Genomic DNA, 16,147 nt, shown 5'->3' with positions numbered 1-16,147 from the left:
CTTGGTAGGGTCAATGCAAGAGAGATTTAGGATTTTCTTAAAAATACAAACACACAGAGAACTGCTCAGATGAACGACACCCCCAGAAAGGGGAGAGGGAAACAAGGCAAGGGGGGAATAATTACTAGCCCTGTGAATCATCTGTAGCAGAAGACAATATGCTTCTGCAAGTGGCAAGACACAGACTGTGTTCAGGCATATACACTATCCCGAATCCTTTCGCCCATGACAACTAGCTTCGGAGTGAGGAGGAGGTGGTTAATTCTTAGGTAGATTTTCTTATACAAACTGCTAGTTTTAAATAAAGGCTTGCATTTGGAGCACTGTAGGAAAACATGCCACGATTAGTGGTGGAGAGGCAGGGAGCAGATAATTAAAGTTTAATTAAACAAATAGTGCTACAGATTCAAGAGTGTCGCTTTACTGCTAAAACATGGAGTTTAGCCACAAGCATAAATCCGATTTGCACAACTACTAAACACCCGCTGTTTCCAGCAAATGATAGTCTTTGAAAAGCAGGTCCCCACTGTGCTGGAACTGCAGCTTTTTAGCAAAAAGCTACATAAATGCCACTGGATGCAAGAGGAAACACAATGTAAGAAGTGAGATCCCCCTCCTCATCTTTCTCACTTCTTGCCAAAGGCACGATGAACAAACACTTCCCACTGCTACTCACTGCCTTCAGTTTGGCAAACTGGAAACTGTTCAGGTACTGCTGTCTGTCATGCCAGAATACGCTCTGCTAGGGGAGTTCATCACTGTGAGAAGATGTACCTCCTTGCTCGAGAAATATTCAATATCTGAGTATTTCAGGCTCATATTCTTAAAATATACCCTCTGAAATGCAAATATTCCTGCTTGTACTTAAATTTCATGGTGGAGGAGGACGAATAGGCTCTTAGCTGTGGGATAAAAATTAATTTCTAGATGGAATTTGGAACTGCACCTCATTTCTCCCTGCCCTGTACACCCCCTGCTTGGACCAAGAACAGAACAAGACCAAGTTGCTGTAGGAAGTTCACACACCAACAGGATCATCACCCTCATGTGAAGGCACACTTTCTGCCCACTTGTCTTTAGTTCTACAGAAGACGTTGGAGTACTCTGGGCATCCAGGTGGCACGTCCCATTCAAAGGCCAAGAGATAATTGAATAGACTTTGAAGTAGACTAAGAATCAGTCTTGTAGACTACCTAACATAGGTTCCTCCTTGGAATTACCCATTACGGAAGCTTTCTCTCTTCACTGACAATATAGAGAGTGTACGATACTCACCACCTAACCAAGGCACCTTAATCTTTAGAGCACACCATCACGCTTCAAGAACAGGTGAAACACTGCGTGTTCCACCTGCCGGTAGAGGAGGAGCTGACAGGCTTTGCTAATGGTTACCTAAGTGCAGCAGTTGATGTATTAGAGAAGAATGTCAAGGAGACCAGCAAGGACGTGTACCTAGAGGTGAGAAACAGACTGGGCCTCAGGGAACAGTTTTTGACTTGTCAATATGCTGGAATAGATGAGACAGTCCCACACGTCACCTTGTTCTTCGCTTCAGCTACGTGACAAACCTACAATTTTAATCAATGTAGATACTAAGGCCACTAGAAACTGTCCATCATAAGGTGGAAGTTCGGATCAGCTGTGCTTAGACATGGGGTCAGTAATCCTGAAGAGCACAGGGCACAGTGATGGATGGAGACTAAAACTACACCACAGTGCATGGGAGGCTGTGCGCTCTCAAATCTGGGATCAACAACACAACCCCAGCAGACCCAGCAGGAACCAGGGAAATGGTGATTCTAAAGGGACAGCAACAGAGCACAAAGCCACTGAACTATGAGCCCAGCCAAGAGTCTCCAGCAATTTTTCAGGGACATATTACAGAGAATTGAGACTAACACCTTGGCAGATTTCACCATCAATTAATTAAAAGGCTGCATTATGGAGTGTTTGCCATTCACAACAAAAGGGAAGGTGGAAGTGCATTTATGGAAGATTCCTGCTCAGGCTCAGGTAGTCCTCCAGCTACCTGGACCCCCTGGAAATCTCCCACCTGCACATGCAAGGGACACCTATGGACCACATACCAAAGAGGACATTTCTGCAATTGCTTTTGAGAACGTGGCACAGCACATCTGCACCAGCGTCACCCGACGGACACTGCAGGAAGCAGCAGCGCTGCAGAATGTGATTTGATCTGGTTTAGTTGGTGGAGCACATGCTAGTGAGACCCTCCCTGCTATTTAGGGAGGATTGTGAGGAACAAGATGGGATCCTGGGAAAGGGCAGCAGGTTCCTGGCCGTACAGCTGCACATCAGCATCTGTACAATACACTGCAGCAAACCATCATGGAAAAATTCAGGGGAAGATTGACTGAAGCAACTGGGCAGTTTTATGACTGTTAATATCATGCATAGCAATGGAGGCTAAAATACGGGTAATTAAATCCCAGATTATATGGTATTAGATGATGACTATCAGGGTTAGAAGGAATTCTCCCTGCATTCCACATGCCTTACACAACTGCTTGGGGAACCTGTCTTGGCATAGAGCGGTTTCTTCACTTCTCTCTGAAACGCCAAGCACTGACCCATGCCAGAGACAAAGTAAAGCAGACTTCCTAAACCCACGGCTCGATTTGGCACGGCAAATCTAATCCTGCTGTATCCATTACAAGTTGCTATAAACAGCGAGCTTTGGGAAGAGACGCTGTGCTCACCTTCCAAAGGGTGACGGTCATTCTTTGGTAACTTGGGGGAGAGAGGAGCACTGTATGGAGGGGAATCTTGGGAATATCGCTTTGTACCCCGGCCTGGTCCCTGCAGAGTGCCGTCTAACGAACTGCTTCTGTCTAGGAAAAGAGAACAAGCCCTATTTAGGAGTGGAGACTTTCTGGGAAATTCAGTCTTGCCAGAGTCACTTGAGACTCGCATGCATTGCCAGCCTGGTAACAGCCTGTTAAAACTGCAGTCCAGCACATCTGTCAGTGCTTAACATTTTATATTTTGCTTTGCAAGTTTTACCAGAGAAAAAAGGGTGGCGAGAAACCTAACAAAGAATCTTAGCCACGTTTTGCCATATTTCACCCCAAATATCACCTCTGATTGACTTAATTCCATTTCTCCTTGTTCTACCCCTTGGCTCATCCCGCACAATCCCTGCTCCTCCCCACTCTTCACCTTTCAGATGCACGTAAGCCTTGGACGATTTGCAAACAACCCTTGGATGATTTGCAAACACTCTGTGCCACACACAGTGCTTGATCAAACCGTACTCAAATTTTCAATCTTTCCCCAAATGGATCCCTCAAGCGCCCCAGCTGTCGCTGCTGCTCTTCTCCAAATGCTTCCCAACGACGGGGTTCTCCGTATTGTACGCGGCAGACAAGACGTCAGGCTGGGCTGCGAGACGTCTCTTTGCAGACGGCTAAAGGCTGCACACAAAGTGTCAGGGGGTGGATGAACACAGAGAATGGAAGTGCTAACACGGATGGGAACAGCAGCCAGGCAAGCGATACAGTGGGTGGCAGACCATGCCCCATCTGGACAAGGCATGGTCAATTGAGAAGCAATGAAGAGGTTACCCACCAGCCGCCACCTGCCCACGCGAGCCACCAGCGCTCCTGGCTGGCCCCTTCCAGCTGCCCTGAGCCCGGGCGACACGTGTGAGCCTGCAGCGTTCAAGGTGTGTGGGGAGAGAGGGGTGAAATGCTCATAGACAAATGCCGGGAGCTGGACAACAGCATGGAGCAGCCCCAACTGCCGGTGCAGGGCAGGAACGGGTGCTGGAGGGGTGACAGAAATACGGCGGGGAGCGACTGGGACCGGACACCAAGGGAGATGCATCACGCCAAACAAAGAAACGAAGGTACAGATGGGTGGGAAGCATCAGACAGTCACAATTTAGTCGACTAAAGAGAAATACAAAGGTAGAGAAAAGTATCTGTTCTATCAAAATTCTTTGGGGCAACGAAAGATAAGCTGCTTATACTGAGGCCCTGTGACTTCCATACGAGTAAAATCACTGCAACATTATTAGAAAGACAAATACTGTCCTCAGGACAAGTCCCTGTAAGAAACATTCATTGCCCAGACAGAGATGAGAAACAAATGCTCTTAGTAATGTCTCTGGATATCTCCAAACGTAAAACTGCATGACCTTCTTCACCAAACAGTCACAGAACCACAACAAAAGGTGATGCTTTTTAAAGGTTTTATCAGGTTTTGTTTTGGGTTATTTTTTAAATTGGTTGATTTTAAAAGTAATGCAAACACAGAAGGTCAGGTTGTAGAAGATAACCTAGGGAATCAGAAGTTAGGTCAGTGTAAATTAATGTAAGGATAAACCAAAAGTAGGTCTGTAGTTAGGGTCTCCGATTTTAAAGGACAAATTTTAAGAAAATAAAGAAATGGAGTAATGCATAGAGCTGTACTCAGCAGTCACAATGCGGATCACCAGGAAAAAAAGAAAATACCTTCAGTTCAAGAGATGCCATAAATGTACCATCAGTGAGGAAATAATCTGGGAGGAAAAGATCCCAAATCTAAGTGGATAAATGTTCACTTTGAGAAGGATGCTGAGAACAAGCAGATCATTTACTGCAGATGAAAAGGACTTGCTCAGCATGGAGTCGTATACCTCAGAGGATGCAAGTACAGGGATGAAGTGAACTTTTAAACTCATTCTGTCTTTTGACACAGTGCAAAGGAAAAGACAGGACCACGTTTTCAGCTACAGAAGTAACAAGTGCATGGGAACGGAGCGAGAGGATACTGTGCAGAAAGGTAAAGATCGAGAAAAAAGAAAAAAAACGTTGTCCTTGCCTGCAAATGACGGGACAGCTTTGAGGCATATTTCACCTCACCTAACTTGGGAGGTTGGTGGGGAGGAAGAAAAGCACATCTGCCCGTGCCTGGGTTTGTGCTGTTGGCCATCCCAAGGCAGCCTTTACAGTCAGTGAGAGTCTGCTCACCTCATCTCATCAAGTCAAAAATCAAAGTCAAGCATCCTTATTTTAGGATGCTGTAACTTGCACTGACTGCACTGGTACCTTCTCCCCGACTGCAGAGCATGCCTACCCAACTAGCTCAGGTGTCGATGCCTCTCTGACATCCACCTGCATTCAGTAAAACAAATCCCACCCTTCACTTCCAGTCGCAGCCATGCTAACACCAGGGCAAGGCTCAAAAGATAAAAGAAACAGGACAGGAACGAAAATATACACCATTGACTAAGAAGTGGAAGTCAAATAACTGAATGTACTCAAACTGGGGATGTGAGGGTGCAGAGGAAGCCAAAACGTAACTTAAGAAAGAAGGCGCACATGAAACCCTGGGTCTGCTGCAGCAAATTCTAACAAAACTCAGTGACGCGCTGCTCAGAGTGACTGGAAACATGGTGCTAACATTTAAAAAAGAAGGTGAAAAATTATCTTGGCAACAAAATGCTCACGTCTGACCCCAGCAGTACTGCCAGGCTTGTAAGAGGTTCGGAAGGGAAGGGAAGGGAAGGGAAGGGAAGGGAAGGGAAGGGAAGGGAAAATACTGCAATTACACACGGCACATACTGTGGTAGGCGTTCATCAGAGGAGACTAACCCCATAGCTTCCTTATCATGGGAAAATAACTGATCTATCACACAAAGGAAGAGTGGTCAATCTCATTTACCTGGAATTCAGCAAGGCATTTGATATGCAGAACCACCAGCTGAGACAGAACATGAGGATTACCAGAAGCCTTGTTATATGCACAAACATCTGATTTGAGGAGAAAAGCAGTCAGCAGAGCACTGAGTGAGAACATGAGATTGGAGAGCAATTGCTAATGAATTTTCTCGAGGATCATTCTTGAGCCCAGTGTCATTTAATATTTTTATTAATAACTTTGGCACAAATTTTAGAGATTCACCAATGAAATCTGCTGATGTCTTGCCATGTCAGGCCAGATAAAGTAACATCTGAAATTATGCAGAAAAAACATATATAGAACAGAGTACCAGAAAGGAGGTAAATCCAGCAGCAAAATGCAGATGTGCACTTGAAGCATTGTCCCATGAGCTGGGAATTTGACAATAATGGATGAGAAGAACAGGGTATGTGACCAGGACGGGTTGATCATCACCTGCTACAAGGATACAGTGACGAAAAGCGGCTTCCAGAGACATTTCTTGTGAACATGGTGGTGCCAGTGCTGTGGCACCACAGGTCCCCATGACCTCCTCCTCAGAGTGCTGGGTGGCAGTTTGGTCACCTCATGAAGTTTAATTCAAACCCACACTAGATGAGGAGAGCAGAGAGCCTTTCTTACCAGAGCAGCCAAACAGCGAGCTCCCCTGAGGGATACGACTGCTCTCTAACTACTTCTAGAAGAAGGAGAACTAAATTAAGCTAAAAAACAATGTTAAGACAAGGAGACACGGATACCAAGTTGCCCAAGAATAAATTTGGGCTAGAAACTACAACATAGTTTCTAAAAATTCAGCAAAAAACCTTGGAGCAGCCTCCAGTGGAAAAGCAAAATCCCCAACTCCAGAGTTAATTAAAGCAACACTGTATGCTGTGGTGCCTGTAATAAAAGGACCCAAGGCTTGATGGTCCAGAAGGCCCGTCCAGTCCTATGTTTTCAGATGGCTCCAGATCAGATCTACCTGTTCACAACATTTCACAGCCCATCCCTGTTCCTATTAACAGCAATCAACTTCCCGTTTTCTTGCAAATCTACTGTTTCCTGGTGTACAACTTGATCTATTTCCCCTTATTTCCATGATTATGCCTTACTTAGCAAGACAGAATGGCAGGATGCAGCTGACCTAAGGGCTGCTGCAGACCTTCCTTCTTCTGCCCCAGCACACGCACGAATTCTCCACGGCATCCACAGTGGTGCTCCTGTAAAGGGAGTTTGTTCTGGGAATTGAGACCAACTCCTAGTCCTAACCAGTGATCGTTTTCCAGAAGAACCAGCCCCATTCAGGCACACAAGCACCTGTGCTGTAGAGGAAACAAAGCAGGACACACAGAGCTGAAGGTGAGACCACGGCAGCCTTGACACTTGGTGTGATTTAAACTGATGTACAACCGCATCCTCATTCTTCCATGACCAGCCCTACCCTCTCAAAATCGCCGGTACTGTTTCTTTGCCCTCATCAGAAGCCACTGTAATGTGTAGATAACAATGTTTATCATCTGCTTTCGGGTGCTTGAGAAAAATGTTAGATGACCAGATACCCAGCAATCCCCGAGACATCAGTATGAACTACAGGACTAGGTGTTATCACTTCTCTTCACTGTGGTTAATCCTTCTTTAATCCCTGCAAACACTCTAATGAAGAGTTCAGGATGGGCAGGTCTCAGCATCGTGTCATATCTGGTGCTCTGCCTGAGTTTCCCCGAATTCTGACTTTGCTCTTTATACTTTTCCACCCTGCCAGGCAGCCCAGCTCTTAGCACAGACACCACTGACATGTCATGGTGGCTAGGAACCATGTCTGTGAGCTACAGAACCCTCTCCATCCAAGCCTGCTACCATGCCCAGACCCTGGGTCCTCTTCCTCCCATTCTGGTTTTGCTCTGTTGCATGACGACAGGGTACTTCCATACTGAAACACAGAGATTTCTTCTAATTGGGGGTTCCCTAGAGGGGTAACCTCTAGTCCCAGTAACTAGACGTGCTGTTCCTGTACCTGCCACAGCAGCCAACCCACTTCCACAGCTCCTCCTCTTACAGCACAGCACAGCTCCTTGCTCCTGGCATTGCTGGCTCCAGCATGGCTCTGCACAGCCTCAGCCTGCAGGCAGCTGATCAGCCATGGAGGAAGCAGAGGACAGTCACTCTGAGATCCTCATGCTCTTTACACTGTTGCTAATCCCCTCCCCTGAGCATGGGTGCTTTGCGAGATGCAACGAAGCACTGTGGCATTAGGCTGTTGCCCCTAAGCTTCATGCTCAGCAACTTTTCCTTAAACAGTTCTTACTAAGTGCTTATCCTCTTACATTGGAAATTCTTGCTTTTCTCGTCAGAGCCATAATTATCCAAATGATTAACTTTGGAAGGACCTCAAACAGCTATTTGCTGACTCGGGGGGCAGAAAGGTAGTGGAGGAAGCAAGACAGGAGAGCAGATCAGCACAAGACACTTGTCAACTACCTAAAGAGGGTGCAGCTAGCTTTTATCCTCGCCACGACTGGCATTCCTACAGCAGTCGTTCCCCCACAGCCAGCCCGGGGAGGCAGCTATCACCCCAGGGGTTGTTGCAACTATACAGCACTGCAGGGAAAACTGGTTGTCTTGTTTTCCACTGCTTTTGCTTAAGAGCAATTTTGCAGCCTGACGATTTGCATCGTGGCATGAACTGTCTTGCCTGGGGTGTTGCTTCAACGCAGTGGAGTGTTAGCCATGCCAAGAAAAACAAAGCCACCTATGCCTCAGATTGCTGCAGCATGCATCATCTCTGAATGGGCTAAGCTTTCACCAAGGGCTGGATGTGCTGGCTGCTGGCAGCAGATTCACAGCCACTGTGGAAACTGCTGTGCTAGGTTTTAATTCCATTTCTAATTACAGTTTACCTGCTACATGTTATCACTCTTCTATTTCTCATGCAGAGTCACCTTAATTCCTAACTGGATGAAGTCACTATAATCAGATTACAGGAAGCGGGAAGGACTGGGGGACAAGGAGAGGAGGGAAGACGAGACAGCACGGATGAGCAGAAACCTACAGGCAGAGATGGAAATCAGACCGACAGGCAGATAATACAGCAACTTGAACCCTGTGCAAAAAGAGCCCTGCGGGCATGTGCATGACACTAGGTGTGATGCAATGAACCCTGCAGAGAGGGCTCTGAAACACACGCCTGCCTCCTGAGATAAAGATAAAATCTGGGTTAAGGCACGGAGCACCTGGGGTCCCTACAACGCCGCCCCCGCCCCAGCTCCTACCTGGTAGATACCTGTCGTGGTCGTACTCGTGTGAGCGCTGCATGTGGCTGTTCTGAGTGAATGGCTGGTTCCCAAAGAGGTTGTCACTGCGAAGATTGTGGCAGAGCTTCTCCAGGAAGCGGAGGACGTAGGTGATACTGTTTACTGCTGGCAGGTTCAGAGTGTGCTGTTCCCGATCAAACACAGCTGGAGACAGAAACAAACAGAGCCCAACACGTAAACCCCCAGCAAAGGCAGGAGACTACGCCCAGGGCTGCACAGCCAGCTTCTGTATCTCAGCATCACTGGTCTAGACTAGAGCAAACAAAAGCCACTGCCTTCCACTGGCTGAGCGCTGGCGAGCTCGCTTCCCCGGGACAGGCTAAAACCAGTCTGCTGCACCCAGCATCAGGTACGGGGCTGCAGCGCCTGAGAAGCTGCGTTCGAGGGAATGGAACGGCATTCAAGGAGGGGCCTGCACTCCCAGCATCCAGGTAAACACAGGCTTAAAAGCAAAATTAAAAACTGGGGTATTTCTTGTCTTTCCATCAGGAGTTCTGAAAATCCCACCCGTTTTGCCTCCTCCTGGGGGCTCAGGCAGTGCTGGGGGACGATAGGTGAAGCATACCGCTGCCCAGGCTGATACCAGGGCTGCATACTGCCTTCTCCAGCAGCTGTGCCTGGAGGCCACGCTAACTGCTCTGCCTCTGAGTCAGCCGCTAGCTGTTGCTTCACTGACACAGATGTTTGGCAAGGAAGAAAAGACAGAAATCTTCTGTCTGCCCCTGGCCCATGACTGCACCAAGCTTCAGGAGAGACATCTTCCAACGAGCGAATTCTTGCAATGACATCTCTGAAGGCAAAGTGCTGCAGGCCAGTTCTCACCTGAGATGACCTCTCCCCCGTGGCCTTGTTTTAAGAAGGAGAAGACTGTTTTCTGATGATAAGCGCAATCAATGCAGGCCTGTACTGCTTGCTGCAGGACAACAGAAGCTCGAGCTGGTCCAAAATGGTCCGGCAGCTGCTGAACTTTCTTCTTGTCTAGGTGGGGCCCAGTGCTGCCGTTCTTGTTCAAGTAAATGCAAACTGCCAAGATGAGAAACGTGTTTGCCATTAACCCACTCAAGAAAGCAAGAAAAAGATGCCTAAAATCCAACCTGAGAGATGCTGAGATTTTAAGACTCAAATCACTCACAAAGGGGAATCCACCGCTGCCTGTCTGCATCCTAACAGCGGAGCCACTTATAGAGGGCAATCACCTCCAAAATCTTCCTGCCTCACACTCCCCTTCCAAGCTGCTGCTGTTTCTCCTATGCTTTCCCCAGCACTCAGGCTCCCAAAGGCAGGCTGCAAAGTGGTTCCCATGCCAGCCAGGTAAGGTGTCTGCGATGTTCAAAGGAGATGAAGGAACGCAGCCCCCACTTTTTAGAGAAATTGGGTTCTTTAGGTTCCTCTGAAAATTGGCCAGTTATGTTCTGGGAAAACAGAGGGCTCAGCCCATATCCAGTGCTTGACCAAACATATAAAAAAGCAGCTTTGCATTAGACTTTCCTGCCCAGATTCATCTTCATCTACATCTCACAGCTGTAGCAGAGCATATTGCTCTGCACCGCCGCTCCTACTCCTTCCCTGCTCCCTCTTGTCCCTGTTTGCCTCAATATCCTGGCTGAAGCTGAACAGATCATTGCCGCTGTCATTCAGCAGTTGTTCTGCATCTTGCTGTAGCTTCAGCAGCTGTGCCTGACACGGTTTGGGAGAGCTCGCGCTCTGGACTCACGAGAGGTGCTGCACACCGTACTGCCTCTAGGCACGATGGGCCATGAGAAGTGCCCTTCGAGAGCTGTGGAGTTACTAGCATGCACGTGGTAACTCAGGGAAAGGGGTCCCTGCACTGACCAGATGGACTTGCAATCTTCCTATGACTTCATTATTTCCAAAACAGAGAGAGAGATAAACGAACGGCTGATCTGAACTCGTGTGTCTCTCTTTTCCTCCTGACACACTCTCTATTAGGCCAGCCTTTCTGGAATTGTAACGTTTGCTGGTGTACGGGTTTAGGAAGAATTGGGAGTATCTTGGTGTGTCACTTTCTGACTGATGCAGCTCCTAACTGTGCAATCTTGTCAAGAATGCGGTTCGAGACCCTTACCTGTGGGAGCCTGCATGGCAGAGCTGGGGATTGTAGCAGCGTCCTGAGGCACAGTGCTTGTGTCTGGTTCTGGGGTACTGGTTGTTGGAGAGGTGGGTGCTGGGTTCAGCAATGTCCTAGGTTTCCTCTGCAGAAAAAGAGGAGATATTTCTCCTTTTATCCCTGCTCTCCTTTACCACCCATGATCACTACACTCTCTCCTTTGCATCCAACAGACAAGGCACTGTGGAACATGACACACTTCTGATGGTGATGACGGGGAGTCTCAAGAACCTAGTAATCAATACGTGTGTATTTTATAAACCACAATCCTGAAAAAATAACAAGCCTGAGATCTGCCACCTCTGCTTGACTTAGGCTAACTACACACGATGGATGGAAGAGCTTATTCCACCATTTGGCCATCCTGTCATGATCACAGCATCTGCCATGCTACTTCACAGCTAATGCAGCTCCAAAGACACAGTTTCTTGATGGAAATGATCTTTAGGACACAGACATTCTCTACAGCTCTGGGGCTGGACTCTGAGGGATATTCCCAGCCCACATACCCCTTTGGTCTCCTACTTGCTGCAGTCACACAGCCAGAGGCTGAGACAAACGTGCACAAACACACGCATGCACCATCCCATGGCAGAACTTGCAGCACCTGCTTTTCACCCGCCTGCATCAGCATCAGCTTTTACCTTACTGCCAGGCTTGGGGCCTCTCTTTCTGGGGAATTTCAAAGGCTCCACTGACTTGGAGGGTGTAGGCATGGGGTGATGGATTAGCGCTTTGGTCGTTCGACCACGCTTCTTCCCTGTTTTGCGACGCCTTTGCCCTTGTTGATGCCCCAAAACAGTCTTTGTGCTACTGTGCATGCTAGGTTTCTCCGAGTTTACTTCGGAGGCAGGTAAAGGGCTCTTTGGAATCACAACTGAAATAAAAAGAGAAAAAGCAAATATAATTAAATCAGGCGAGAATCAAAACAAGAGCAGCCTCCATCTTTAAACAGTGTGACATGGAAAAACCTGGAGTATTCACAGCCCCCTGAATGGAGGCTACTGCTCTCCATGCCAGAATAAAAACCAAACGCACTGATCCTTGGTTCAGCACTCGAGCTGTGGGACACTGTGGCTTAGCCTGGATGGGCTGAACTCCAGAAGGATCACGCTTTCAGTCATACCTTCCTTCCTGAAAATAACTGGCACCTACACCTCTTCCTTCTGCGAGTGGTGACCTGCCAGTGATCACGTAAAATGCACTGAAAGCATTCCTAGGGGAAGGATCAGTCAAGACCTGCCTGACAGTCACAGAGCCAGTCCTGTGCTGGAAATCCCCTCTCTCAAGGCAGAAGTCAAATTTGCTCTGTCCCTAAATTACCAGTGAGCTGCAGTGGAAGGTACCAGCTCCATCCTCGATGCCTGCAAGGACTATCGCTCCTGGCCCTGAGTAATAGCTCGACTCAGTTGGATCAGCCGACCTGCTCCTCTCACGTACTGCCAGAGGTAAGTAAGTGAAGTGCCAGCACACAGTCCGTTCCTTCTTATCTTCTCACACTTTCCATGGCAAAACCAGGTTTCTGGTGTATTTGCCCACAAATCCCCTGAATTTGGTCATTCATCTTTCCCAAGTCCTGCTAAAGGCTAGAGATGAACTGGCCCAGCTCAGCAGACCAATGTTTCCTTTAGTTTTAAATTTCTGCTAAAAAGAAACAAAACAAAACCCTCCTAGATTTTGAAAAATGCACGGTGACCTTTAGGATGTCTTGTTTCTTAGACCTGGAAACCTTGCTGTGTATTAAACATGAGGGCTCTGAATTAGAAAAAAACCACCGCTCTTGAAGTGAGCTTTATAGTTAAGAAGAAAATCTTGGCAAAGGAAACAGAGTGCACTAAAAGATTGATACCAGGATGGCACACAGCCCTAACAGTGGCACAACTGTGGGTATATGAAGAGATTTTTAAGGTTTTTCTAACGAGGGGTTTATGAGCAGTTACTGTGAGCAAGGACTCACTCCCTTGGCACAAAGGCACTGTTTCCCGCCGACAGCTCAGAAGCAGCAAACTGAGACGGGTCCAACTTTTTAAGGGTCTGGAGAAGATCAGTGGGCTGTGAGGTGACAGCAGCAAGCCCCAAGTCAGGAGATACTCCAGGCACAGGGCAGTGAGCCGACAGCTCTGTTAACTACTTCACTGCTAACCAAAGCACAGATCGAGCAAATGGCATGGCTGGTATGGGGAGATCTGTTTAAGGTCCCATCAGTGGCAGCTTATTTTGGCCTTACATGAAAGAGCCACTGGAGGTGGAGGATCCTGCTTTGGTCTTCTGGTCTGACTTCATTCACCAGCTTTGACTCTGGGGTACTCTGTGCTCTCCACGGGGAGACTGGGCCTGAACCTGGCTGCCAGGTGCAAGAAAACCTGAGCAAATGGTTCATTCAGGCAGCTCAAAACCAGGACTGGTGTTATCTCACGGCAGGACTAGACGACTTCACACAGGCAGACATGCTGGCCAGGCATTCCTCCAGGTCCAAGCTGCCGTTGGGACTCACGGCCTCCAGCCACGTGGGCATTTCTGTCTTGTTGGCAGTGCCAAAGACGGCCGTGCAGGGGGCAGGAGGGCAGATGGAGCCGACCCCCAGCTGCCAGCTCAGTGTCACAGCGAGGCCGCCTAGCCGGGGCACGTTTAGGATGCAGAGGTCAGCAGCTATCGCAGAGAAGGGCCAGGAACACCAGATGCCACTCCTCCTGCTGCCAGCAATGACCGCTGCCACTGGCAAATCTTGCGTACACTTCCACTTGCTGCTGTGAGATGATGAACTCTGCTGTCCCTGCCCTACCGCACTGAGCTCCTGGGTGTTTCTATGAGTAACCTGCACAAAAAGTGAAGTGCAGAATGTCCTGAAGTTGTCTTCAGGTGGTTTACACCCACCCTAACCTCACTTTGCACCGGTGCAAATAACATGGTGCATGGTGCATCCAGGAACCGGCCCTGTTCTGCTTGTCACGTGGGCAGGGCAAGATTTCTGGTGCCCTCAATTTTTTTTTTAGTTTTGATTTTATTTCCTTGCTTTTGTGCATTAGCGTTCTGTATTAGATGCCAGGGAGAAGTACGCAGTCATTCAGGGATCTATCTAACTTCCCAGGTAATGTCTTTTTTTGTGTCAGGCAGATACAGAGAATCATGGTAGAAATAGGGTTTTACTACTCCTTGTCTGAGATGTTAATATTAACGGCAAGACTACTTTGCTGGCAAGAACAGGAATACGATAGCTCAAGTGCTTCTTACAGTTGATGGTTTTCCAGGACAGTGAGTGTCACCTGCTACAGGTGACATCTGGCACTGAGCTGCGCTAGCAGAGAGGAATGGCACAGATAGGACAGGCACTGATCACTGAATCACTGTGCCTCCAGCCTTAGGTGTGCACAGCTGATCTCAGTGGAGAAATATTTGTATTAAAGGATTTACTAGAATCCCGCAAGTTGCTAGAACAAGGATAAACACAGGTAAAATGCTCTGTACTTCAAAGAAACTCTTAAACGTCAAAGGGATGTATAAAACAATCCGTGAGCATTTTGTTTGCAATCTGCACCAATGCTAAACCAAACTGTGCCGCAACGAGGTTTCTCTAACCTGGAAGAGAAATTGAGGATTCTACAGACAAGCTGTGAAGCAAACACATGATCTCAGTTCTACTAGTGAAAAACTCAAAGAAATAGTGCATTTGGGAAGTTGGGATGCAGCAGGCAGAGCAGCTGAGCTGCACCCTTGGCTCCCAGGCTGGAACCACAGCGCAGAGAAATCCCAGTGCCAGGGAAAAGGAGACTGATGTCAGGTGAACTCCTGGTGTGCAAGCTTTCACTGTATGATTTTATAACAAAAAATGATTTCATCTTTTGGTGCAATAAATGCTAGAAAGATCTATTGTCTACTTCAGCCGTAAAGATATTACAGGTAACGTTAATTTGCCAGGCTTAAAGAATCAGTTTTGGTTTTAGGGCAATAAAAGTCCATAACTCGGTGCGGGCAGCCCACACGACAGGAAACCTCATTTCATTCAGCCACGCCAGAGGAGTTTCCACTGCGCCTGCCGCCCCTGGCAGCACATCCCTGCTGTAGCCACGGCCCCTGCAGGGATGGAGGAGCTGCTACAGCTCAGAAGACTGTTCAATGAAACAGGCTAAGTTACATCTAAATGTGCAGCCCGCTCAGGGCATAAATACACAGAAAATGACCTAGACTGTTGCTTTGTGCCTAACGGTATTGCTGAATACAATGCTGAGTACGTTGATGAATATGCACCAATATTTTTTCCTGTGGCTGTGTCAATGAGACTGATATAATGCACAGACATTTTTCTGACCTGGAGCGATTTAATGAAACGAGGTCTTATAATCCCACAATCCAACACCATTCGGCAGACTTGCCTGCCTTTTTGTTTGATTTTAACCAGAATCTGAGAAAACACCTGTCCATGCTAATTCATTTCTCTTGCCCTTACCAGATGTGTTGAGCTGCATGCAATCAGTGTGATGAGGAGACACCAACCACTTCAGAGTGGAGCCATCCCACCAGCTGCACCCGCTCAGCAATGGCACAGCCCCAAAAACACAGTTACGGCTGGCCACGCTGCCGTCTCGTCACCGAGGCATTTATAACCACTTCCAGTGACTGGATGCTTCCTAAAGAAGCCTGAAGTTTTTGCCAGGTGCCTGTTACTCTCCTTCAGGATTTCAGCCCCTGATGCTACAAGGACATGGTCAAGAAGCACCAGGATTGCTGCGGTGAGGAGCAGAGCAGAGCACTCAGCCCTGCACACACCCACCCCAACACCCACTGAGCTCCGGCAGCGGTAACGGCTGTGCCCAGCAAGAGGGCTTATCTCGCAGCTGCAAACCATTGCCCACATATCCTTTAACTGCCAAAAACTTCAATTTACTGTGTCTTATTCAGCTGCTGACGGTGCCAGCCCAATAGTGAGCATCTGCCAGGGACACCCCCACCTTCTTCTTCCTTGTACCACTGTCTTCACCCCACAGTGAGCCACCAAGGGGAGCCAAGTTTTCAGAAAATCAAGTGCGGCCCTCTTAAAAAATAAAGA

The 16,147-nt window shown here is 47.9% G+C and overlaps 1 protein-coding gene across 6 annotated transcripts in view; it reads right to left on the bottom strand.

The window, feature by feature from the left end:
* SCMH1 (Scm polycomb group protein homolog 1) overlaps positions 1-16,147 on the bottom strand; it is a 74,440-nt gene that overhangs the window by 8,452 nt on the left and 49,841 nt on the right. For 3 of the 6 annotated variants that reach the window (XM_076357193.1, XM_076357196.1, XM_076357194.1), the window contains 5 exons: positions 11,748-11,980; positions 11,062-11,188; positions 9,798-9,998; positions 8,934-9,119; positions 2,721-2,852 (listed from right to left, as the gene is read on the bottom strand). In XM_076357193.1, coding sequence (XP_076213308.1) covers positions 2,721-2,852; positions 8,934-9,119; positions 9,798-9,998; positions 11,062-11,188; positions 11,748-11,980 — 879 coding nt within the window. The remainder of the gene's footprint in view (positions 1-2,720; positions 2,853-8,933; positions 9,120-9,797; positions 9,999-11,061; positions 11,189-11,747; positions 11,981-16,147) is intronic. The other 3 variants (XM_076357195.1, XM_076357197.1, XM_076357198.1) reach the window with 2 other exon arrangements.

Source organism: Aptenodytes patagonicus, chromosome 21 (genome assembly GCF_965638725.1).
Source record: "Aptenodytes patagonicus chromosome 21, bAptPat1.pri.cur, whole genome shotgun sequence".
Classification (NCBI taxonomy): domain Eukaryota; kingdom Metazoa; phylum Chordata; class Aves; order Sphenisciformes; family Spheniscidae; genus Aptenodytes; species Aptenodytes patagonicus.
This window is presented reverse-complemented; position numbering and strand designations above follow the sequence as displayed.